This window comes from Antennarius striatus, chromosome 8, assembly GCF_040054535.1.
Source record: "Antennarius striatus isolate MH-2024 chromosome 8, ASM4005453v1, whole genome shotgun sequence".
NCBI classification, from domain to species: Eukaryota; Metazoa; Chordata; class Actinopteri; order Lophiiformes; family Antennariidae; genus Antennarius; species Antennarius striatus.
The window spans coordinates 8,728,120-8,755,000 of NC_090783.1; the positions used below are offsets into that span (position 1 = coordinate 8,728,120).

Genomic DNA, 26,881 nt, shown 5'->3' on the forward strand with positions numbered 1-26,881 from the left:
GATGCAGAAGCATAAATGTACCCTAAGTCTGTTTTGCATAGGCTTAGAATGAATTCTCCTTTTCATATCCCAATCACAAATTAAACTAAACGCCTTTCTCAACAACTGCATCCATCACACATTTACTCCTTCATTTGTGAGCCCATCTGTTTAATTTATGCCCCACCACCACCATTATAGATATTACAGCTTTAATATAAAATCCAATATGTTTTTTATGTGTGATGTGTTCTTGTCCAAGTTTATGCATGCTAGGAACCTACAAGGTAGTCTCACTTTTACCTATTCCTGTGCACGTTGCACTGAAGATTGAACCCTGCTGTAAGTGAATCATAACCAGAATACCTGAAATCTTTCCATGCGTTTACAGTCAGCTCTGGCTCCTCACAAACACAACAGGCTTCTGCAGGGATGGAACTACTGTCAACAAAGGTGATCTCCCGTTATTCCTGCCTTACTGATAATGGGTGTTATAATTGATTTTTCTTTCAGTGTAGTCTTCCAGCCGGATCTTTTCAACCTGTTTAACCTGTGGTGTTTAAACTCTAATGGCATAAATCTGACAAACGTCATGGCTACATGTCAAATCCTATTACTTTGGTAATGTCAATCCCTCCATCAAATTCTAGGTTTATTTGTATTGCCCTATATTTTATTACCAGAGATAATTAGAATAAAAATAAGGATCAGCTGCAGATGGACTAATACAATCTAATTTCACCTGGAAACTTTGTCTGCAGCCCATCAAAACCAGCACCTCCATATTATGATTGACATCTTGTGTCAACAGGAGCCATGTGGAGATGGGAACATATGCTGCTTTGCTCTGCAAGCCATACTGATTCTTTTCTAATACATTGTCAGTTAACAGGAACATCTACTCTTGTGTCAAGAAGATTTTCTGGAGCTAACTTGTATCTTCATGAGTCTGAAATATCCATGTCAAGTGTTTGAAGTCATCCGTCATCCAGTTGTCGAAATTGTAATCCTTCATCTAGTTGTGTATATTTTCTGTATTCTGAAAGATTATCTTTACAGACATAATCTTTGTATTCATTAATAATCCTGAGTGACATGCAAATGACATGTTATCTGTGTTTCACTATTGTATCAAGTTTGTGTGGCATCGGTTACATTTTGTATCATGCCATGATGTTGCATTCTTTGTTCATCTGCTATAAATAAAATTATTGGCATGAATGAAATAGTTAATTTCTTTTTCCGGTCATAAAAAATAAAAATAAAAAACATCTCCTGCTTATGCATTTCTTTAATTTTGGTTTCTGTGATTGACATTTAAGGTCATTTGCATTCAACATGTACTGAAAAAGGAAAAAGGGAAAAGAAACTTGAGACATAAATGAGACACTTACGAAACAGTAATTATCTGTGATTGTATCTACTGTACTTAAAGGGTCTTGGAATTGAACATCATTTCTGTTAGGCTCATCTTGGTCAGTTCTCCTCCCAACAAATGAACCCATCTTCAGTCCTCAGCACTGAAACCTTTGGTGCTGATGTTCAGCTGAATGGACACAGTGTTCTTCTGCACAGCCTTTCACAGAAAAATAATAAGCATCTAGTTTCAGTGAGTCATTTTCACTTCATAGTGGCAAAAGCCCCAAGTGGCATCTCTATGGGTGAACAAGGCTAACACATCTCTAAGTAAAAATATCTCACTAAACAATGAGAATCTATTTCCTCCCTGCTTATTTCCTTTCATTGTAAAAAAAAAAAAAAAAAAAAAAAAAAAGACAACACACTGGGTGTATTTTGCCTTTCGATCAAACAGAAATTAAGTAAAGTTGTCTGAATTCAATGTACAGCTGACCAGCGCTGTTCTTGCATCATAAAACAAAGTTGAAAATAAAACAAAATAATAGTAATAACCATCAAAGTCATTGCAGATCCACAAGTGTTTACTGTTCACTGTGTTCAGGCTTTGTTCTTGTTGTCCACCTTTTTTCTGGCTCTTTTTTGGTTCATCCTTGTAGTCCAACCTCATTCAGAGTTATCTGACACTGTCACTTCTCTGTTCATTTATTCCTTCAAGAGTTAATTTTCCAAAGTTTCTGTGACTCTTTGCTCCCCTACAAGTGTGTCAAAGCTCCTGGAGAAACTAGGGAACCCCGTCCTTGTCTCAGAGTTCACTTAAAGGCCACAGAGAGTGTTGCGTGACACTTCCTGGTCGTCAGCCTATTGACCTTTGGCCTCGCTTCATTGATGCAAAGGTTATCTAACCTTCAGCAAGAGGTGAAGAGACAGAGGGAATGGAGATGGAGACACAAACAAGAGGAAGGGGAGAAGGGAAAATAAACTTTAATTCTGACAAAAAAATTAGCAGAAAACATTTGTGATTCCTGTGAATGGGCAGGAAAAAAATGTGAGGGCTTGTCAGGTGGCTCCTCTGATTCATGAACGGTCACGAACAGCACAAACAAATCTCTCTGCTGTGATCAAGGTGAGACAGGTGTCAGTAACTAATACTACTAAGCCTTGTGCGGCTGACTTCAAGGTTGACCTTCAGAAGATGTTTTTTTCAATTCACTGGTCAATGTTAGTGGTGTTTGCTTTGTATTTTATGTTGCATACTCATAATTTGACATAATTGCCTTTGTTTGTGGCTTTGTTATAATTTAGGGTTTAAAACCCTAAAGACATTGTTTCATTGTTTCAAAGTCCTTCAACAATTTTGATGAAGCAGTATGTCTGTGCACCAATCAGAATGGAGAAACATGTAAGGACTGTTGACTTATGGTAAATAGATAGACTTTCTTGAGCCGTTTGTCAGAATTAAGGCAGTTGTTGTGACAGTCTCTCCTTCTGTTGTTTTATGTTATGGGGTCGTCTGAAGATAAGACTGGTAGAGCAACCCACTCAAGTGTCTTGCACCTGTTATCCGCTCACCATCATCACCCATTTCATTTGATTTTCTTTTGTGTTACACAACGTAAATTCAACCAATGACCTACATTTAGCATATTCATACATTACATTACACTGTCTTGTTTCAAATACACAAAATAACCTTAGATCATGTGAGGTCTCTGTCTTTGTCTCAATCACTGAGGCCAAGCTGTAAAAAATATCTATTAGAAGCTATTTTATTCCTACATGGTATAAATTTACAACATATTTGCTTTGTGAAACTAGCTCAGCATCAAGTGCTTAATAAATAACGTTTTAAATTTTTTAATTGTACCAAAATGCTATCTTGCCAAGAAATACTCTGAGGCTCTATGATTTTTTCCCCCGTCTACCGATCTGCTTTTACTAGGACTTTTTGACTTGCATTCATAAGCTAGTGAAATGAGTGTCACAAAGTTTAATTCTGCTGACCTTCTGAAGCTCCTGTCTTAGCCATGAGGGAAGCGGCTGCCCGAGGCGATGCAGCAGCTTCGACAGCTCCACGTTGTTTTCCCTGTAGTACCTGGAGAGATATGCATGAGCCTGAAGAGAGAACGAGGGGAATAGAAGAAATAGAGTGAGGAAATAAAACAAATAGTAAAGGAAAACAAGTTACTGAGGCAGTTTCCAATAAGTAGTAGATAGGGGAGACAGAGGCATAAGTGAGGATAAGGCAAGAGAAGTGAGAAGAGGAAGGGCTGGAAAGAATATAAAATGGAAAGTTTCCTATATTTTTCTTTGTATTTCATCAAGGGAGAAGAGGGACAACAAGAAGTTGAGGGAGATTAATGATACCACCATCTTTAGATTATCCTATTTCTCCTCAAAAGGACTTCAGGGCCATGAACAGATGTAAGAAAAGAGAGATGAGAGAGGGGGACAAATCACATGAAGGATGCATGATATCCTTTATCTGCCTCCCTCCTGTGTGCATCCCCTATCACCACCTCTCCTGTCTCTGCTCCCTGGTGTTCCCTACCAAATCCTCCCTCCTTATCTGGCCTCTGCTTCTGCTCCCAGGTGTAAACTCAAATAAATATTAATTGCTGGTGACACACGGTTTCAACCACTACTGTACGTGGAAACATGTGGGAAGTCAAATTTAATCTATGTGTGTTTTTTATGAAAGTACCAATGTCTGATTCCTTATCTGCAGGTCTTGTCTCTCCTCTGTGGAATCCGTTGTCATGACAAAGATTTATGGGTTCGATTTTCTACTTCAACCTTTCTACCTAAACATTAAACCCTTGCCATGCCCCACACCCCCTGCCCATTCACTCCCTCCAGGGCTTTATGTCACTTTCGAGTCATAATAATTAGGTTGTAACTTTCTGGCTGGATCTGATTGTCTGACAGCTTCTACCTCAATGCGGAGTCCTGTGGGAAATTTTACCACAGTGATGGAGGAAACTGTGGGCTGTCACTGTCGCTCAGGAAGCTGCTTTTCTTCTTTATTTGTCTCTCATTCTAACATTCATTCAACATGTAATGTAGAATGCATTATATATCCATCCATCCAGCCGTAGATGAATGTTAGCAGGCTAACTGGTGAAAGAAAGCTAACTAATCGTCAGATTGGGAAAGGAGCTAAACTTAGAGGAAAAGACACCTGTCAAAAAAGCAACTGGATAAGAAATTTTAGAGAAGTGTTAGTTCTGTTAGCAGACTACATGAACAGAACTGTATGTAGTTACTTAAACAGCACTTTTGTCAGATACCCGAGGAGCAATTGGGTACTACATCAATAGGCCCATTCCAAACGGAAACCATAGCTGGACAGGCTGTTGGTGCTAACCAGCTAGTTTCACTCAGAATTCGTTGCCGTTTTCTGTGTCGTTCCTGCTGTTTGGACTCTCTGCTCAAAAGCATGAACATTGTTGGTACAGTTAACACTCTAAAGTTATGTTAACTGGGAACTCCATGTACAGTTATTTTTTCTCCTAACGTAGTAGAGGCCTTACGCAATATTGTTCACGTGATTCCTTCTGGCAGATGCGCAGTGATTGATTGGACGCCATGATTGACAGGTAGTGGGTGGAGTTGGTGACAGCGTGACAATTTTTCAAGTGAGCTTTTATATTTGTGTGTGTGTATGTGTGTGTGTGTGTGTGTGTGTGTGTGTGTGTGTGTGTGTGTGTGTGTGTGTGTGTGTGTGTGTGTGTGTGTGTGTGTGTGTGTATCCGTCTCAAAAGAATGACAAGGAGAAAGGAAAGATTAGATTTTTGTGTTACTTAGTTGTCATCCAAAAGTCGCACTTGCACACACACACACACACACACACACACACACACACACACACACACACACACACACACACACACACACACACATATATATATAAAATTATGTAATTTAAATTTCTTTCAATTGCAGTAGTTCACCTCTGGCTCCATTGGGGGGTACTTTCTCCCTTTGCTCTTTCCCAGACATTTAGTTTTGCCTCCCTCGAGGAGCTGGCACCAGAAACCCTTCTGAGGGTCAAACCTGTGAACGGAAACAGAGAGATGTAGATAGAGGAGAGAAGGATTATACATCTTAATTCTCGAAATCGAATGAGCAGTAAATTGAGTTATGCTCTGAATTGCTTCGTCTTTCATGAAGTAACAGTTCAAAACAACATGCAGAGCCACCTAACTCACACATCACATATAAACTCAGTGAACACACCCTCTGCCTGTCTCCGACTCTCACACTATCTTCTTTTATCACCATCCATCTCCTTGTCACTTGTGTATTTCTTGCACTCTATTTCTTTTTCAATACAGACAACAGGTAGCCACGACTGGCTTGTTGATTCCATAATCCGCTGGTCATGATTACTGAATTACTGGTAGTTAGTGCGATATTAAACCAATAGTAGACTATTCTTTCAATTCTGATTCTTTTATAATCTAAATACAAATGGGATCATTTTATTTTATGGTTTTAGTTCATCTTGTGTAGAAACTTTTGAATACAGCTGAGTCAATGTGAGTACAGAAGTAAATTTTCAAGAGCCCTGGTGGGTAACCACAAACTCCCCAGATATCGTTACTTCTATGTGAATATTTAATGCTTTATACATTCATTCTAAATTGCATGTGAATAATCTTTAATGCGATGTTTCTCATCTTGAGTGAGACTCTATCCAATACAACATTTTATGAAACAAACTCATCTTCTAATCAGATGGTTATTACTGCTTTGTGATGGAAAAGGGAAGACAGAGTAAACATAACTTGCAAAGAGAAATATCTATAACTGAAAATTTCAGAAACACACAGAAGCACACACAAAAAAGATCCTGCTTCTATTATTAGAACAGACCAGAGTCTACTGGACCCTATGTATGGAGGACCATCTTAAATAGACTATGTGGTTTCAGATTTATAGATTCACATATCTGTATATTTAGATTGTTTCTGTGCACATATCTGTGTATGCATGTATTACTTTTGCAGGAGAGTCATGCAAAATACATCCAAAGAAAAGGGTAAAAGTAATATTTTAAGTGCTAGTTGGAAATCAGAGTATGGGCTCTAATGTGGGTGTGACTGAAAAATGCAAATATTATTCTTCATCTGCATGCATCAGTGGGTGCATAAAAGATAAAAAATGAGCGGTTCTCCCTCAGTTTTTCTCTGACAAGACAGGAGGAAGAAAGGAGAGGGGGATTAAATAAATATGGCACAGTGTTGAGGATCTGTCAGTCTGCTGCCATGTCAAAAGAATGAGGAGAAAGAAAAGATTAGGCTTTTGTGTTGCTCAGTCGTCATCCAAAAGTTGCACTTGCACGAACTGACACACACACACACACGCACGGACGCACGCACGCACGCACGCACGCACGCACGCACACACACACACACACACACCTACACACACACACAGCTTCCTTATTATTCTGTCAAAATACATCTCTTTGCAAATTATTTGTATGCATGTAGGCTCGTGATCCAAGACAAACACTTTTCAGTCTAAGCTACAAATTCTATGGATATTTGAGGGCTCTCAGGCCAATTCCACTTTGATGAGCACTGCTTAAGAATATAAGAATATAATGAACACCTTACAATTCCAAGTGAACTCACATGCATGATATATAAAAAGAGAAGGAATTAAGCAGAGCACCAAGAGAATAAAGACAATTACTGGATTACAACTTTTTTTTTGCCATGCAAAAAATATTTAGGGCATCCTTTCCAACAAGTTACACACAATGATATGTGAAGACATGGGAGGTACAACTGATTGTGTCTTTTTGAGCCTTTTATTTTTGTAAACAATAAACAAAAACAGCAAAAATAAGAAAATGATGAGATGACATCAACATGAAGGTCTACATGTGGCCAACTGAGATTCAATGTTGCTGATGAAAACATAAGAGACCAAAATAGAGATTATAAGATCAAAACTTTCTGTCTGTTATGTATAGTTATCCTCACAATGACAAAATATTATTTTCTGTGCCTACAAACTAAATATTTAATTCATTGGATGGTGTATGTGAAAGCATGGTGGGGACGTGGGTAGCTCTGTAGCCTCACAGCAGAAACGTTCTTGAGTCTTTGCAGCTTAGGTGACTTGATAAGTTCTAAATTGACCGTAGGTGTGAATCTGTGCACTCATGGTTATTTGTCTTTCATGTGGCTCCCCGCCTGCAAAGTCATCTTGTCTATGCCGCTTTTTACAATAAAATGGATGAATGGATGGATGGTGTGTGCAGTAGTTTTGTCCTTGTTCTCTGCTAACTGAGATAGAATTCTGGCCTCTTGTGGTCCAGTACACTGCCTTCCAAGAACCCAAAAACTGGTGAGATACTCTGTGGCTCAGCAAGGCCAGAAAACCCCCCTCAATAGTTATGACATAACTTCGGTCCTCTGACCTGGATACAGGTCTACCTGCTGTGTTCCTCTGACATCAGGTGAGTTGGCAATTCAGCCATTTGGAGCCAAACCATCTCAGATTTTTCTCAAACTTAAACTACATAAAATGCCCAAATATTTAGTCAATTAAATGTCATCCAAATATGAAAACTAGTGAAGACATTTGATACAAGACTAAAAGTAACAATATTTATCTGGCATATTTATATTTATCTCTCCAGGTTCCCCGGCTTCCTCCCACCTCCAAAAACATGTGCTTCATGTGAATTGCCCACTATGAAATTGCCCATAGGTGTGAGTGTTTGAGTCTGCGTGTGGCTCCATGGTGCACTGGCGTTGTGCCCGGAGTGTCCCCTGCCTCACACCCCGAGTCGGCTAGCATAGGCTGCAGCTCCCTGCGTCCCACAACAGCAGACAAAAGCGGGTACAGAAAACGAATGGATAGATGGATGTTCTCCTGCTCACCAGTAGATGTCAGGCTTCACACACATTTGTATTTAGAGTCTTACTACTGCTGAAATCTGTACCATAATTTATACCAACAGCACACACCAGGTAAAAGGCGCCTAATAACTAAGGACATCAGGCATCAAACAGATTAAAGACAGAATAGTAGCTCACGTAAGGGCTTGGGAATAGTTGAAGTGAGGAGTGACTCCCAGGAACTTTTGCACTTCATCCATCACTGCTGCAGGATCAGTTCTCAGCTGATGGCCATCTATGATCATTACCTACACAAAAGTACATTCAGTCAGTAGCAGTAGGTAATAAAAACTGAATTGTGCATTAGAGCTATTATTGAGGCTGGTGGGTAAAAATAAAGCAGCTCTATTAATGAAGCCTGATCCACTTGTGTAAAGTGTTATTGAATATATCTCCAGTTTAAATACAAAAATGATGACATTTCAAAAAGGCAGAGAGTGTGTATGTACCTGTGAGTGTGTGTATGTGTGTGTGTGTGTGTGTGTGTGTGTGCGCGTGCGTGTGTGTATGTGTGTCTGTGTGTGTGTATAACAACAATTGCTGCACCGCTGTGAACAGCAAGTATCCACGGCAATGACGTGCACATGATGTGCCTCAATCTCCTCAGTTGTAACACACATCAAACACACTCCCATGAGCTGAAACAATTTCTGATCTCCCCGATCTGTCAATGCTGCTCCTGCCCCAGCATGAATTTGTACTTTCAGACCCAGCTTCCATCTGTAGGCTCTGGTTAAAGGCGTTCTAGAAACATGCTCATGACTTACCAATATATCTATGTAAACATCTCTGCATGAAGTGATAAGCTGAAGCTTAGGCTTCAACACTAAGGATTTCAAAATTCTGAGTTGTCTGAATGAAATCTATAATAGTGACCTCACCTGACAAAACAGATGCAGGGCTTTGTGTAAAAGTATTTGGCAATACTCTACTTAACAGTTCATTATTCTGCACCCGTGCCTACCTGGTTAGCGGGGTAGTAAGTGAGCCACCTCTCAAGATGTGTGGAGTAGAGCCCGGGGATGAGACAGCGGCTCTGGAGGGAGCGAAGTTCTGCTGGTGCTCCTGGTCTCGCACTGATGACATCATAAAATGTGAACTGCAGAGCTGCATGGTCCTCATGAGCTCTCTGATGCTGGAAAAACAATGACATAATAGATGACCTGGCACGATGTTGGCATTAATGTCTCATTAATTCAATCCACTTAAGCAGCAGATTTCAGGATCTCATGACATTTCCCAAATCGAGACATATAGTGAAATCTGACTCATTGTCTCTATACTCACAGCGACAAAGCAGATTGCACACACACGTGGTTGGATAAAGAACTCGATTAAAATCAATAGCGATGAAAATGTCATGTGTCAAAACTAAGTTAAAAATAGTGCATGGGCAATATAATATATTGTGTGTGTTTGTGCTTACTTGATACCAGCTATAGGCTCTGTCAGAGGGGTTAATGAGAAGGGTGATGATCTTGGCCTTAGGCAGCAGGGCAGCAGCTCGCCGTGGGGACTCCTCTGAGGGGAAGTAGTTAGCACTCTTCTCAAAGAGGAAGTCTGTTGTAACATTAGAAGGCACAGGAAAAAACTCCATGTACCTGAGGCAACAGAAACACGGAACATTGAGAAGAAATATAAATATAACCATACACACTCATGACACCTCAAACAATCAGCAGTGTTAAAAAAAACTGCCACCCACAGTGTAAACTATTACATTTTTTACACCTTTTTCAAAGTCAGTTGCAAAGTCACTAAGTTACAGTCACAATCTATGCATCAACAATGAGCCTGAAATAAACTTGATGATATCATTTGATCACCGCTTCATGAAGACGTTTTTTGGATGACTTTGGAGATTGTACCAGCTGTGTCTCTGTCAGCTATAAGTAACTTGTTTATGGGTCAATTTAGGGAGCCATATGTCTGTTGGCTCATGTTTACAGGCTGAAAAGATCACTTTCAAGATGCCGTTGAAACAATTTTACTGCTTTCCGTGTCATTGATCTCTGAAAGACACCCCACAGTCTCTTAACTTCATGCAAAAGTTTATAAAATTGTATTTCACCTAAAGTTTGGCTGACAAAAAAAAATAGAGAGACAATAAAATTAAGGAAAATGTTTTGTCACCAGTCGATTCCTTTGTGGTAGTTATTGGTGTTGAAGAACTGGACCTCCTCATAAGTCTTTGGACTGGGGAAGTTACTAGAGATGGAGGGATGCATGAGAAGGAAGAGATAAAGGGCTGTCGTTCCTGCAAGAAAGGGCATAATTCATAACGGGCTCATTAATTCAGTTCAATGGAGAGTTACGTGTGTGTGTGTGTGTGTGTGTGTGTGCGTGTGCGTGTGCGTGTGCGTGTGTGTGCAGGGGGGCATCAGTATTTGCAAAAACTGTCATTTACTGATCCATATTGGATGATATTTCCCTCCACAAGATTTATATCTTGCTGAGAATACGATGTGTGTTAGTGTGTCTACAAAGATCACAGGCCTCTTCATTAAATGATTCAAAACCGTTTGATGCCAATCAGCACTGAGGATCCAGCCGCACCCTCTGTCGCCTCAATTTTTCTTTTTTTTTTAAGCATTTGACAGGGGATTCTGGTGCTATAAGTCAGTGCTCCTCTCAGTAGCAAAAAACTATCACCTTTGTTCCAACACTAAACAACAGCAATTAGAATTCCTGATATCACACGAAGAACATCCAGAAGAATAAAAATCATTTGACCTGAGCTATCGTTAATATTCATTATTAGGCAGAAATTCTTAAAATGTTTGTTTGTTTAACACATTTTAATTAAATGGCCGTGTCTGACCTTGAATTCCTGTAAGAATTCCATCACAGATTACAGAGGTGAGTTGAATAGCACTTCATTTTAAAAAAGCCAATTTAAATAAATTAGAAATTTAGATAAAACTGAAGTTAGGTTTGTAAAGCGTAGCACTCTTTCCCATAGTGCATGCAAATGTCTATGAACTATTTTTAGAATAGCACCACAAAACTCCAAATAAGTATATTCTAATTGTAACATTTAAAAATAATCACAATTAATCACAGGCTAGCAACTACATTCTTTTTTTTTTTTACCACACTTCTTTGAAAACATACAAGTACGTCGATGTATTGAAAGCAAATGCGTCTATGCAGGTGTAATACAGGAGGTAAAAGCTTCCTCTTTGTTCTTCTCCTGAATAGACCAAAGGAGTAAGTAGCACTAAATAAATGGGCTCTGATGTTGAACAATTAGACACCTAAGCACACAGTCTCTTTGTTACTTGTCAGAGTGTATGTAGCTCACCTGTTTTCTGTGGTCCTATGACCATGAACTTGGGTAACCTGTCGCAGGTTTTTTCTTTAGACCAAATGTCCTTGTGCCGTTTGTCATCACATGGATTCTGCAGATGCAGACATAAAAGATATATTGCCTCAAATAGCACAGTACCCGTGAAACCAGTGCATAGGATCAATTGAATGACACAATGAAGTTATTGTTGTTATGTATTCAAAAAATGTGCAAAAAATGTACAGAAAATATCCCATGAGCTTATAGACATCTCAAAATCAAACAAGCACACATACACATTTTCAAATAAAAACTACTTAACTTAGGATTTCATTGTCTAGACAGAAGAAATTCATGAATCACGAGAAAATATAATTGTTATACTAAATCATGTTCAATACTCGGTAATAAATATTGCATCTTGTCTTCTTTGGCAGACTATTAAGACAAAACTATCAATCTGGAAAATCTACTCCAACTAAATCAACATAATTTGTAAAGTACAAAACAAAAAATGACTCAAATTTACATCATACATCTCAAACAGTCTGTTTTATTCCTAAATATTTTTGGGTCTTCACAATAAGAATCTCAGCAAAGAAAAGCTCAGGAAAAATATAAAGACAAATGCAGAGACACAAAAGCCTTTTCTTCCTAGCAAGTACCCACACATACGCACCTGCCAGAGTGGGTTTCTTTGTTCGGGAAAGAGTTGGAAGTACTTGTGTGCAAGCTGCAGTGGTGGGAGTGTATGAAGTTTCAGGTTTGTCCACGAACGAAGGAAGGAGGCCAAATGAACGAATGTATAAAGACCCAGACGGTCGTTGCCATAGTTTGATAGGTGGGTCATGAATATGCTGATCTAGGGGGGGGAAATAGAAACAATTCAGAGGTATCTATATACAGTATATAGTTTTTTCCATATGTGAGGATTTTAAAGTCTTTGATGAAGCAGCTGTCTGTTGGTTATAATTATTTGCTATGATTTCCCAAAGTAAACTTTTCTATGCAGGATTACAGGTTAACTTTCTCCAAAATACAGTCTCAAGTCTGAAAAGTGAAACCGAAACAGATATAATCACCGCTTCAGACAGATAAAGGTGGCAGCACAATGCTCCTCATAGCCAGGGGGTGATGGGAGAGATGCAGCTATGCAAGAGGAAGTGTTTGGAGTGTGTTTTAGGTGTGTTCATGGCAGCTAATGTGTGTGAGGGAGAGGGAGAGGCTCAAAGGGAAGGAAGGAGCAATCGTGTGTTGGTCCAAGCTATCTGTCCAAGCCTCAGTGCTTTTACAGGCTGATCAAAGAGACAAGCTCGGGTAGCTGCAACACACACACACACTAACACACACTGACTCTTGCTTCTTTTGTGACTGGAGGGAGCTTGGAAATGTGAAGAGTCTGGATGAAACAGTAACATCAGCCATTACGATATGAATTATTTGGAAGATGTGAGCATGTCTGTGTCTGTGTGTGTCTGCGACCGTGTGTGGATTGGGTGTCAGTACATTTGGGGAAATCCATATGAATGTAGAAACTCTTGAACAAACAAGCGCAAAGCGTGAAATTCCTGGGGACAGGACACTATCAGTGTTCCTCTTCAGCGCTGAAGGTTGCCACAGATACAAAGCGACACATTGTCAGGGTTTGATGTATCAGCGTTCGGCTGACCTGGAAAGCTCTTCAGAATACTGATCGCCCCCAAAATACTATAAGAGGAAAGTGCGTAACTGTGAGAGAGAAACTATGGGAGTGAGAAAGAGAAACACAAATGATGTGGTTCAAACATATCTGACTTTTATGACAGAGAATACAACTGAAAGAGAAGAGAGAGGGTCAAGGATAGACATGTCAGTCATTTTTTGATTACATCTTTGTATAATTCCTGATAGTTTCGTGCCTTTTTTCTATGCCAGCACAACCACTTGCACGAACTTACGCCAAACAAAACAAAACAACAGTGCACCGCGCAGCCTTTCTTACCTCACATCAATCTGTTTGAGAAATATATGGAACTCACCACCAAGGCACAACTTCCTTCTTCAATACACAAAGGCCAAACACTTATATTTAGAAATGTGTAAAATTTTAACTTACAGGTTTTTCCAGAAAAATTTATTCAATAATTGAAATGTGTGTATTTGCACGAGTAACATAATTTTCAAATTGTCAGTCCAATTAGAAAAAACGACTGAAATAATATTCACGAAAACTAAGAAGATAACAAAATTATAAAAATAAAAATTTTAAAATCCCCAAAGACCAAAAGGCAGTTTGAACTGATAAATGTAGAATACAGACATTCCTAAATGAATGAGACCTCATTAAATATTTCAGTCTCCCACCTCTGCCTTATGCATTGATTTGTGCTTGTTTTCAAGATGACAAAGTGCTCAAAAAGTGATTTATGTTCTTTATGTTCTTTATAAACTTTACTACAGCTTGAAAAACACATTGTATAACCAGTAAATTTGAGGATATTAAAATTCTTCATTTTCATATTGATTGAATTTTAAAGGGGGTACATTTATAACACATATAATACATTTAACAACTAAAATGACACGACCACACCAGTTCATCTTTCCCCCAGAATGAGCGAATAAACAAGTAAACTGTTGAATATACTATAATATAGTATTATAGTATATTCAACCGTTTAAGCAGGAAGAATTTTAAGAATTTTTTATAATCTTGTCTTTTGCACTATCAGCACTGTAAGCACTGGTGGCCCAGATGTCCAAAAAGGTCCAGAGAGTTTAAAATTGCAGGTAGTTTTCCAAGATCCTCTCTCATTTGGCTTAAAAATTTACTGAGTTTTAATTAATCGTAGATTAAAAATATCAAAAATCAGCAGATGTGAAATGTTTCACCCAGAGACAGGCATTACTATATCCACAGCCTACTTGAATAATTGCCATTGTAGGTCTTTATAGCTGTTTTTAATAGCACTATGAAGTTAAAAAATACAAATGTGATATTATTGAATTAAAATATTTTCTAAAGGAAATTGGGGCACCAGCCAAAGACAGTGCCAGAGTGCAGTGCCAGAGTGATGACACGCTCTCCAGTTGGAAGCTATGAAATCACAAATATGGCCAAGGGAAAAAAAACAAATACATGGAGGTGGCACGCTGGGGGAGGGGGGCTTAGCTTCTACTCTATGATGAAAACTTATGAAGAGAATTTGGATAACTGTCAATCTTAAATTCAATAATTCTCTTTCTGGGGTTACAACACACTAAATTGGGGAATTGTGGCTTCCTTTGACGCTTTTGTGGAGGATTGAATCTCCATAACCTGTTCAGTTTTCCTGTTGAAATCGCATAAAAATTACTGTTTTCCAGCCTCTGTAGTGCTTTGTCACATACAGTAATAATGTGTACTCACCTCTGATGAATGGGATTCTCAATAGCAGCCATGCTGCATCAAAAGTCATACACTAGCAGGAAATCCCACATGACATAAACACAGCATTCCTTTACTATAGTCACAAAACAAGTTTGATGAATGAATGAATGAATGAATGAATGGATGGATGGTAAGTGAGTGAGTGAGTGAGTGAGTGAGTGAGTGAGTGAGTGAGTGAGTGAGTGAGTGAATGAATGAATGAATGAATACATACATACATACATACATACATACATACATACATACATACATACATACATACATACATACATACATACATACATACATACATACATACATACATACATACATACATACATATACACATACACACATGCATACATATGAGTGACAGGATATGGCTACTTCAGGGGGCTGGTTCGCTACTGGTCCACTGGCCCTGTCCCCGACTACACATAAACTACTCATTATCAAGTGATTTCTAATGGATGTGGTATTCTGCAAGTGTTTTTGGTGTGTGTGTGTGTGTGTGTGTGTGTGTGTGTGTGTGTGTGTGTGTGTGTGTGTGTGTGCGTGTGTGCGTGCGCGTGTGCGTGCGCGTGTGTGTGTGAGCGCAAAATTGAGAGAGAGTGAGGGAGAGAGAGAGGATTGTTATTGAACAGGGTAGCATTCATTATGGTCTTAAGCACTGGCTGCAAAATTAAACAAAGAGGAAAAGAAGATGATTGGTGTTTGTAATCGGAGAACTGCAGAAAAAAGAAAAATTGAAGTACAGAGAGATGGGGAATCACAGAGAAAGTAACCTTGGCAGTTCAGGGTGAATTAAAAAAAGCTACTTTAGAGACACAGTGTAAAACTCCAACCAATGTGGCAAAGATGTTGCTATGACTTAGAATTCAATTAACTGAACCATATAACTGGTTTCTTTGCATCTACATGGTACATTTCATTTTTTTAATATTGTAATTCACTGAGTCCCTTGCGAATCTTTTAACGTGTGAATAATTTAAGACTAGAATTGGGCTTAAATCATACTTGGAGCTCGTCTGAGATTGAAATATAAATATGAAAAGAATAAAACCGACCCCAGAGCCTCCCTGTTTGAATCCCTGCCCCTTGTCTTTTCTACTGGTTGCTCCGACATCACATAATTTCCTCCCTCATCTGTCATCATTTTAATGTCTTCCTCACACACACTCTCTTTTGCTAAAAAATGTCACTCCATGTTTCTTTTCCCCGTCTTCGCTCGGCTCTCATGCTGACCTAGATGCTCTGATGAGGCATGTCAGTCCAACATGGAGCAATGTTCTTCAAAATCCATGCTCGTATGAACACTCAGAAGCTTACCAACAGCAAACACGCACACACACACATACACACAGACACATACACACGCAAATGTCATGTCTGGAAAGATTATGAAAACTACTAGTTATGTATTTCAGTTGATGACAAGATCCAATCCCCACGAACATGGCAGCACCAAGAAATTGGTTGTTTTTTTGAGCATGGATTTTTTCTGTCTGTCTGTCTGTCTGTCTGTCTCTCTCTCTCTCTCTCTCTCTCTCTCTCTCTATCCCTCTCTCTCTATCAATCTATCTATCTATCTATCTATCTATCTATCTATCTATCTATCTATCTATCTATCTATCTATCTATCTATCTATCTATCTATCTATCTATCTATCTATCTATCTATCTATCTATCTATCTATCCTGATGCTTCTTCTTTCCTTACCTGTGCTGCCAGCCTGTTTCCCATTACAGACAACTTAGTTCCACATATATTTCTCCCTGATTGAATTGTTATTGCTACTAAATAGAAACCTAGGCTGCACCCCTCTTGGCTTCTTTCTTTCTCTTCTTCACCATCCTATCTCCCATTCTCCTGTCTTTCTTCATCTTGCATATTCCAAGTCTTTGTCTCTATCTCTATCAGTGTATAACTGAAGCTGCACATCAATTCAGCACATGATTTCAATTCATGGTTTTTCTGATCGCTCCAGTCGGGATCATCTGGCCTTTTTGATCTCACTGCCTTAAAGTACTTTTCTCTCCCATTGTAATTTCTCCTCCTGTTTGGATTGAAGCTTAGTAAGGTTATGTATGATTGAATGTGTGTGTTTGTGTGTATATTTGTGCATTGGAAAGCCTGTGTTTGTGTCGATGAGCTGCCAAAGTCAACAATCAACAAGACTGCAAAGAAGAAGAAAGTAGTGGAAATGGGACCAAAAATGTAAAAAGAAATAAAGAAAAAAGGAGATGGAGAGAGACAAAAAGGCCACCAGAGCCTTGGACAGCAGACAGAGCATGAGGAATAGGGGGTTGCGTAAAATAGCAAGCTGGGAGGGAGGCAGATTGTGCTGATATTTGGTGTTTGGCTAATATGCTTAGTGGCAGAGCTAAGCGCTAAATGCCAGCCCTGATATATGTCTCCGGCTCTGCTTATGTCAGCTAGACACACATTTATGAAAACATACACAGATGCTTGGATGCTGCCACACAAACATACACACTAGTGTGTGTTTGTCTTTTAGTGTTTGTGTGCCATTACATCGTTTCCTCTCTGTATGTGTCTGGACTCTCAAGTGACACAAGATGCCGTGACCTGAAAATTAAATCTCAATCTGTCTGCCACCTTCTCACCCTCCTCATCTCATCCCTCTACACCCCCCACCCCACCCAGAGCTCCACAACACATCTCCTGCCTCACCACCACTCTGGCCATTTATTGGGGAATGACTTGTGCCCTATTGGCTGTTTGCAGAGTGTAGGTCGTGCAATCGATGGTCGAGCTTATGCAAGACGGGAAGCTCAATGATTTTTGATGCAGCTACACTGATGAAATAGTATCAAAACCCATCCACGTGCATACACACACACACACACACACACACACACACACACACACACACACACACACACACACACACACACACACACACACACACACACACACACACACACACACACACATACACAAATGCATGTGCGCTCACAGTCAAAATGTAATTTAATGTCATTAAATGGGAAGTGACAATGTTACCAATGTGCAGATCATCAACAATAGAAACCCCGAAGGGCCCTAAAACAGTGAGGCACAGAACAATATTGATCACATTTAAAATGTAAACAAACACACACAAGAAAGCCTTTGAATCTGCAAAAGGAAATACAAGAGGGATTATATCTGTGTGCATGTGTGTGTGTGTGCGTGCATGTGCAGGCGTGCGTGTGAGTGTGTAAGAACTACGTAATTGCAGACAGCTCTTATTTGGTGCTTAAAATGCTTTTATGTTTAAAAGGTCTCCTCATTAATAGATAAAACAAGAAGACAGTTTCATCTCTTATTACACTGATGATTAAATGGAGGCAATAAGAAAGGGACAAAAGATTGTGGAAACAGAGGGAAAAATGTAATTATCCCCTGTGTGTTTCTGGCTTTCAAAGAGAAAATGTGAGAGTTAGAGAGGGGCAGTGGGCGTGAAGAGACTTCCCTCTTGGTTTGTGAGCTCACGTTGTGATGACATCACTGGTGATGAGAGGGAAATCATGTCAGGTCCTCTGGCCTTTACACACACGCACGCACGCACGCACGCACGCACACACACACAGACACACACACACACACACACACACACATACAAACAGTTCCCAAGCCCAGCATACAATTGGAAAAAAACTTCAGCTTGTCTGTTCCTTGTGAATTTAGGTTAAAAAAATTACTATTATTATTATTCATTCATTTATTTTCTCCCCCACTTTTGGTGGGTCACAGGGGTTGCTGAAGCCGAACCCAGCTAACTTGCGGGTGATTATTATTATTGTTATTGTTGTTGTTGTTGTTGCTGCTGCTGCTGCTGCTGCTGCTGCTGATTCTTCTGCTTCGACCATTTTTTATGTGTTTTAGAGAAATTCCATTTTGTAAGCCAGATATGAAAACTGAGTAAAAAATATTTTTACTTATTATTGTTAAATGGACTCTGAAGAGCTGGCTTCTCATCCAGTGCATACCCCTTCTCTCCCCCGAAGTCAGCTGACCCATATGCTGGATAACCGGGTGAAAACGAGATATTTACAACCCTCTGTTCAAGAAGATGAATGAAATAATTAATGTTAAATGTTATTTTTGCATTATACTATTAAAATGAAAATGAAAAACTTAATGAACAAACAAACATTAATGAACTTGATGATTTCTTGCCAATGATGGCCTATACAAATGACAAGATTTATATTTTAAACTTCATTAATAATTTCTATATTTGCCAGACAAAAACAAAAGGCGATCTCGATAGTATCTACCAAATATTGAAGACTGACCCAGATCCAAGTAACATGCTGAATTTGTCAATCCAGTTTGATTAAAGGTATAGGATTGAGAGAAAATTCATGACTGCGTGATAATGAAAGATGGTGCTGCAGAGATCGGTTGATGCACAGCTCCTGCACGCAAAATGCACTGTTGATGTGTGCACTGTTGAGCAGGGAACGTCTATAGGGGTAGCATGCCTTGCATGGTACCTCTATAGTTCAATGCTGATCTGTGAAAAAGCTTCGCATCAAGCAGGCATCAAAGGATTTTCGCAACAGTATAAAATTGTTGTTCATTTCATAAATAGTATTACAGTAAAACATTTGTTAGCTACATTCAAATCCTGTTATATACATGTAATCATTTACTGACAAACTGCAATCACTCTTATGCTATAAACTGACTCAAAAGTACATGGAGCATTTGGGAAATTTATCGGATGGTTTTGTACCATGAGCTCAAGGAGTAGGAGTTTGTTCTGAAGGTGCTTAGTCATCATATAAGAAGCTCCTTTTGGAGTTCTTAAATGTGATTTTATGAACCAAAGGGCACACTGCAACCAACTTGTGATAACTTGTAGAGGAAACGCCTTACAGAGGGAGAGAAGAGCTAATGCAAATTTTACTAACACAAGTCTGAGATTTAAATTCCATTCCTCCTGAACATGTTTGTAATTGCAATCCACCCCTGGAAAGTTTCTGGAATCCAATGTGTCTCCTTCTCAACCTCATATAAAAAGGCACCCAAGATAATCTTCACTTCACTCAAAAAGCACTCTCTTCAAAATCACTCTACCTTCTTTACTTATGAAACAATTTTATTTTTTCTCATTTCAAACCAACCGCTTAGTTCTGTGTCCGAAATTAATCAAACCATTGTCCGTGCATGAAGACATGTAAAGTGCATTTAATAAAAGTCTTCTTCTCCAGCGTTATTTTACATATACAAATTAGATGCAAGGATATGAAGAAAAGAAAACAGTTATTCAGAACTGGATACAAACCCATTTTGTTATTTCACCTGTCAGTTCAGAGTAGATAAATAAGTTTTACTGACGTATGTTGACACAGAAGACAGAATGGATGAAAAACATCTGAATGAATAAAACAGCATGAAATTGCAAAAACAAAATGACACATTGACAGAAATTAGAGATAAAAGAGAAAGATGTCAGGGAAAAGATCAAATAATAGAATAGAATAGAATAGAATAGAATAGAATAGAATAGAATAGAATAGAATAAAATAGAATAGAATAGAATAGAATAGAACGTTGTGTTTGCTTGTGTGTGCACATGTGTTGTATCAAAGAGACAGGTCTGGGATAATTCCAGGGAAATTCCCTTAGCTGCTCGCCTGCATGTACTTGTGAGCATGTGAGCGGGAATGAGGATCTTTACTGCCACCAGAAACCTAATTCTGTTCCTTAATTCAAAGCAGAATAGAGTTTAGCTGACATACACAGCAGGGGTGAGTGAGAGTGGGAAGATGAGCAGGTTTGTGTGTATATGGGCAACCCATCCTTACCCACCGTACCCCCACACACACACATACACCCTCCTGTGGTGAGACCTAATTTAAAGTGGGGAGATGAACACAGCTTCACTGCGAGAAGCAACCCCCCCGCAAGAAATGAGACAGACAGACTGACACGTGTACACACACACACATAACCTCACACATTAAAAAAAACACACACCCTCTCTCACACGCACGCACACGCACGCACGCACACGCGCACGCACGCACACGCACACACACACACACACACACAAAGTGAAAATGGAAAATAATGAACAAGACAGAGAGAAAGATACCTTTAAAGGGAAAGCAGGCAAGTCAACTGATGGCACTTTAAGGTGGAGGACTCAAAATGGAACAGTCCTACCTGTTCCTCACTTGTGTCCATTTACATGTGCAAGAGTGTGTGTTTGATCTTATGTTTGTGTGAATGTGTACAGTTTGTCTGACTCACTGGATTGAGTAACACAGTCAGAAACAGCTCTCCTCCACGGATGCTTTTGTCCAGTTCTTTAGGTCCACCAGGGTATTCCTTATAGTAGATAGTGTGAGTAAACAAGCCACAAGTCTGACGAGGGAGAACCTACACACTCACACAGACAAATGGAAAGTGGACTTGTTAATAACTTCAGATTCATTAGTATAATCAGATGCAAAGAAACAAACAGTTAATTAGCCAAGTGCGGGAAATCTGATCATCAGTAATTAAAAATACAAAACTCTATTATTACACTATTTAATATTTTATGTGCAATGGAAATTGGGAGCAATAAAACATTTAAATAAAGCGCAAAATACACATTAAGGCAGCAGTGATGTTAACTACCACCAGCTGTATCTGGTAATCTGTTTGTGTGTCTACTTCTTAACTGGTGCGTTTCACGGCTTAAAAAACACATTCCTCCAGTCTTTGGTTCTGAAATGGTTCACGTTTCTAATATTTCTAATGGTTTCTAATGTTTCTAATGGTTTTTAATATTAAATATACGTATTGTCATTTTACTTAACAAAATTTTAATCCTTTATTTTGAAAAGGGATCCTTTACTTTGAAACCTTACTTGTAAGTTAAACACAAAGTCAAATTGCTAGGTCCAAAAATAAGCGTGAAACACTGTTGGCAAGTCATGATGCCACCTAACGCAAGAGGTTGGTCTGTACTTGAAAATCTCTACAGAAGGCAGACAAGAATTCTACAGAAACTTGTTAATTTGTTGTTTAGGATTAGTGTGTAATGACAAATTCATTGTTCAGTAGGTGCCACATTCATACGTGCGAATGCTCCTGTCACTGCAGCTGCATTCAGAGGTGTTGTGACATTGTTAATGTTCGGTGACACATCACTGGTTTTTCAAATTTTCCACAAACATGTGACTTTTCTGCTAAGTGCTAAATATATCATCGGCAAATGAGGCTGACCAGATCACATGTAATCAAATACTCATCATTTCCTTCTACTACATTTACAAGCATTTAAGTAAAGGTGATATATTTTTAAGAAAAAAAAATCTTTTATTTAAGTAATTATTTAGTGTATAAAATAAGGTAAATGGGATGATGTCCACAGTAGTGCTCTCACTATACTCTTTTCCTTTAAATTAGTTTTGGCGAGCACTGCTCTTCTGCACATATTCACATTTGATCAGTGGTAAATAACCATGAAGCAAAACACCCCCCTCAATTCTTAACAATTTGTGCATGAAAGGATTTAGTAATTACCATATCCCACCCTCATCTGTTTCACTTTGCTGAGCCAGGGCTGCATTTCAGTATTCATTCCCAATAAAACTTCATAGAACATATTAGAAAAAAGCAAACATTTTAGTTCTCAGTGATCAACAACTAACTTGTTTAAAAATTGATAATGTACTCAGACAAAATACAGTCCCGGTGATGTACAGTATATCTAATTTCAGCAAATGTGCTATTTTCAGGTCAACGTAGACTGGATGAGTTTGTGAGTGCCATCATGTTCCCTCGGGACAAGTCAAAAAGCTTGTGATGATCACAAATCCTTCACTGCTTTTCTTAGAATTTCTCTGGCTAGTGGAGTTCAAAGAATGCTTTTACCTCAGTGAGGTTATGATTGAGGACGGTTTTTTTGTATTGTCACAGTGCAGCTCTGATTCCATCATTGGACAAAAAAAAAGAGAAAACAAAACAAAAAAAACCCCTGCGGCACACCATTTACTGCTGTTCTGTAGCCAAGAGTCTGGAGGAGCTGTCAAGCCCAGATTACCTCACCACAGCCATAGAGACCTCATTTTCATGCAGGTGTATAATGTCGGACATTGATTTGCACTGGTGATATAAAATCTTTCACAATATTGTTCAATTTCATTTTTTCCCTCCCACCTGAGTCTTTTTAGTGTTTTTCTGTTTACTGAAGTGGGATGAGATAATAAAGAATTTCCTTTACCAAACAGAAACACTGTACATTAGTGGTCACAAAGGAACTAACATGAACACCTCAACACTATGCCTGCAGTTCCATACTTGTAATTATGTACACTTAATTTCCCAAACTCTCTTAATCTCTACTAGTAACTGCTACATGTATGTAGCTGAACAAGATTTAACTGGCAGCTACAGTAGATCCAACAGCAGCGGTCTAGTTTATTGATTTATACTTTCCAGTTTTTCTCTATCACTAAAATATTAAGCCCCATTATCTGATTTGTTTGTGACCTAAACTCAAAGTGGTCAAATACTCTGCCAAACTTAACCATTGTTCACGTACTCAGACATGATTTGCAAAACTCATCTGCTATTTTGTGCTAAATGTTAAGCACATTCGCGGTTACTTAAGACAGTTAACAAGATATACACTTTTGTTGCAAAATCGTGAACACAATTCCAACACAATTGTCATCTTTTACACAAAACAGAGGTGGTGGACAAGATGGAAGGGGATGACGAAGAGGCCAAAGACCGAGAATGGTCCTTAAATTTATTCAGCTGTTGTACAGAATATCTATTGAGTGCTCTGTGGTGGTAAATATAATTTTACTTGCAGTGTGTATTATTTAAATTGGATTAGTGCTTTTCACATGACGGTTTCGTTTTGATAGAAAACTCTGGAATTTTTAAATATAGTTTGGATTTGTGTTTAAGGCTTTTAGAAAATGTATTGCTGAAATGTATTTCAAGAAATTTATTTCAGCAGTTGGTAAGTATTGTGACATCATAGTAATCCTAAAGACTTCGTAACTTGGCTGAAATAATAGCCTTCAAGTGTCCACCATGAGAGCAATGTGAGTTCATTTAAATTTAAATAAGATGTTTAAAAGCTTTAAACAAGGGATACAGTGTTGAATTAAGTGTGTAATAGCTAATGAATGAAACTGAAAGAGAAGAGAAGAAAAGAGAAGAGAAGAGAAGAGAAGAGAAGAGAAGAGAAGAGAAGAGAAGAGAAGAGAAGAGAAGAGAAGAGAAGAGAAGAGAAGAGAAGAGAAGAGAAGAGAAGAGAAGAGAAGAGAAGAGAAGAGAAGAATATTTATTGTGTGCTTCATGTGGAGCACTTCTCTGTGAAATAGAGAGTAAAGGCTGGAAGCGCAGATATTGGTTTATCTATAAAACACTGCACACACACACACGCACGCACGCACACACACAAACACACAGACACAGACACACACACACACACACACACACACACACACACACAGAGAGAGAGACAGAGAGAGAGAGAGAGAGAGAGATAGAAGGAGAGAGAAGGAGAGAGAGATTGAGAGGGAAAGAGTGGAAGAAAAAGAAGGCCACCAGAGCTATAGACACTCAGCACTATTTCACCAAACCAATTATCCACAGAGCTATAGCTCAAACTGATATAGTACATTTTAAAAAGAAATACACAAAATGCACACACACAAGTATATATGTTTGTGCACACAGAAACACACATACAAAAGGCACAATCCCATATCTCAGTCTGATTTGTTCTGATATTGTGGGTCCAGTGGGTGGCTCTCAATCTGCTGACAGAGACACCCAAACACCAATTTTACAGCCTTAAGACAACTTCCTGTTCTCCTCAGAGCAAACAAAGATGGAGTGAGACACAGAGGGGAAGAAGATTAATCGACAGAAATTGTGAAAAAAATTGGAAGTGAAAAAACTTTAAAGATAAAGAAAATGGGAAGGTTGTGAGTCTCATAGTAACTTTATGAGAAGCCAGAGGCTAGATGAATTATTGGAATCTTGAAAACTCATAGGCCATTTTGCCGTGGAATTATTTAAAATTGTGCATACATACAAACACGCACAACCTCTAGTCTTGCCTCCGAGAAATGACATTTACATAAAACTCTTCTGCAACAGTAAACGCTTCTCAGAGAGATTGTCAGTGTGAATGGCAGACAAGCAAAGTGCAGGATCAATGTTTTTCTGAGAAATTTTAGGACTTTTTAGTCCTGGAAACTTTTTTGGCTTACGAGTTGAGCCAGAATTCACTCTCAAAATGTCAAATAGTATCTCTATTCTGGATCTTTGATGCGAATAACTTTCAGCACTGACAAGAATTCCTCTAAGCAGTCAAATCACCAAATGAGAATTTGGATACAAATTATTTTCCTGTTAAAGATTTTGTGATATGATTGAAAGCACCGGAACAGGTACTAAAGAGACCTTGATGTGACATTGTTTTATACACAGCATAAGGTTGTTTAAAGAATCAAAGATCATTTTCAAATGTAAGTGTTTAGAATGCAAAACTAGTATAATGTCATACAATGAAACAATAAGAAAGAAGGCTTAGGGAGTGATGTCGGTAGTGAGATTAAATTAACTTCTAATCACATTATCCTTAAAGAATACCACGATGAACTGTGTAACATGTTGTGTCTTCATTGAACGTTTGCATTGTAGCAGGGCAGCCCATCTGGAGTGTCTCTGCCTGGCGGTGATAGAGGTTTTAATCAATGCGAATTTCTTGACAAAGCTGAGAATCCAGGAAAATTCAGCTGATGAAATCTCATTATACAAAAGATCATTAGCTTTCAGCTGAGTCTGATTTGCATGTGTCATTGCTCACTTTCTAATGTGTTGTTAATGCACAGACAAAAACTTTCTAACAAGAAGATTGTACCATTAAATAAAAACTGCTGTCTTGAGTTTTATTTGAAAGACAGGAAGATCAAAAACAAAAGCAAATATCAGTAGGTTGATGGCAGAGCTTGAGCAAATTTTCGCTGGGAATTTAATTTCACGTGAGCCCCTACTTCCTCTTCTCTTCGCATGGAAAAACAAATGTTTGTCTCCTTTCTTCTACGATATTCTTTGTTGTTTCTCCTGCATTCCCCACTTTGTAATTTATCATGCTGCACTGAATGTATGCTTTATTCTGTGGCTTGTTATTTAATTCTGTAATTCATTGATGTTTAGTATTGATAATGTTCAATAACACATTATAGCCTGTCAAACTGTCATTGTATTATTGTATTTTAATACAGTAGAATCAAACTACTGACTGTCTTTTTTAATGCTGTGACATCATGTCAAAAAATGAAAAGCAAACTTCTGGGACTGACTTGGAAATTGGTATGACTGATTATTCAAACAACTTGTCAAGAAACCAAATACAGAACAGCAATGTTGACTGATAATTTTGGTGTCAGATGTGATTGGTTCTTTTGTCAATAAGGAATACTTGTGTACTTTAACAAAGACCCTGACTGACAGGGGAATAATAATGAGGATGAGGCAGAGGAGGAGGAGGAACAGGGCTGTGTCAAGATAACTTGCAAAGGTGGAATGGGGTACAAGATTTTATTGTATTGTCTCAAACAATAACTGACTGATTTTTTTATTAGAGAAAAGAAAGTGTAAGTGTATGTCCCTTTGAAATCCTTATTCTATGATGCAAATCCTGCACATACTGAAATATACAACGTTACAATCATACCTAAAGCAAAGCTCTCTATGATAGTTGTACTGGGAATCCATTAACATGAAGATAAACACACTGTGGCGAGATTAGTTTGAAAAATACATATCACAGACACACACATATGTGTGCACACTCAAAGGTATCACAAAGAAGAGCATCATTAATTTTCTGTTTAAGGCCACAAGAAACAATCAGCACACAATTTACTATTCATCTAGCTCTTGCTTGAACAAAAACATATTATGAT

General features: G+C 38.5%; 1 protein-coding gene across 3 annotated transcripts in view; it reads right to left on the minus strand.

Annotated features, from left to right (window-relative positions):
• Positions 1 to 1,258: 1,258 nt before the first annotated feature.
• ndst3 (N-deacetylase/N-sulfotransferase (heparan glucosaminyl) 3) overlaps positions 1,259 to 26,881 on the minus strand; it is a 42,977-nt gene continuing 17,354 nt past the window's right edge. For 2 of the 3 annotated variants that reach the window (XM_068321614.1, XM_068321615.1), the window contains exons 6-15: positions 21,204 to 21,332; positions 12,224 to 12,406; positions 11,560 to 11,656; positions 10,389 to 10,512; positions 9,682 to 9,856; positions 9,220 to 9,390; positions 8,394 to 8,503; positions 5,289 to 5,391; positions 3,340 to 3,450; positions 1,259 to 2,236 (exon numbers count right to left, since the gene is read on the minus strand). In XM_068321614.1, the coding sequence (XP_068177715.1) occupies positions 2,192 to 2,236; positions 3,340 to 3,450; positions 5,289 to 5,391; positions 8,394 to 8,503; positions 9,220 to 9,390; positions 9,682 to 9,856; positions 10,389 to 10,512; positions 11,560 to 11,656; positions 12,224 to 12,406; positions 21,204 to 21,332 (1,248 nt within the window). In that variant the 3' untranslated portion in view covers positions 1,259 to 2,191. Of the gene's footprint in view, positions 2,242 to 3,339; positions 3,451 to 5,288; positions 5,392 to 8,393; positions 8,504 to 9,219; positions 9,391 to 9,681; positions 9,857 to 10,388; positions 10,513 to 11,559; positions 11,657 to 12,223; positions 12,407 to 21,203; positions 21,333 to 26,881 lie in introns of all 3 variants that reach the window. The other variant, XM_068321616.1, reaches the window with a different exon arrangement.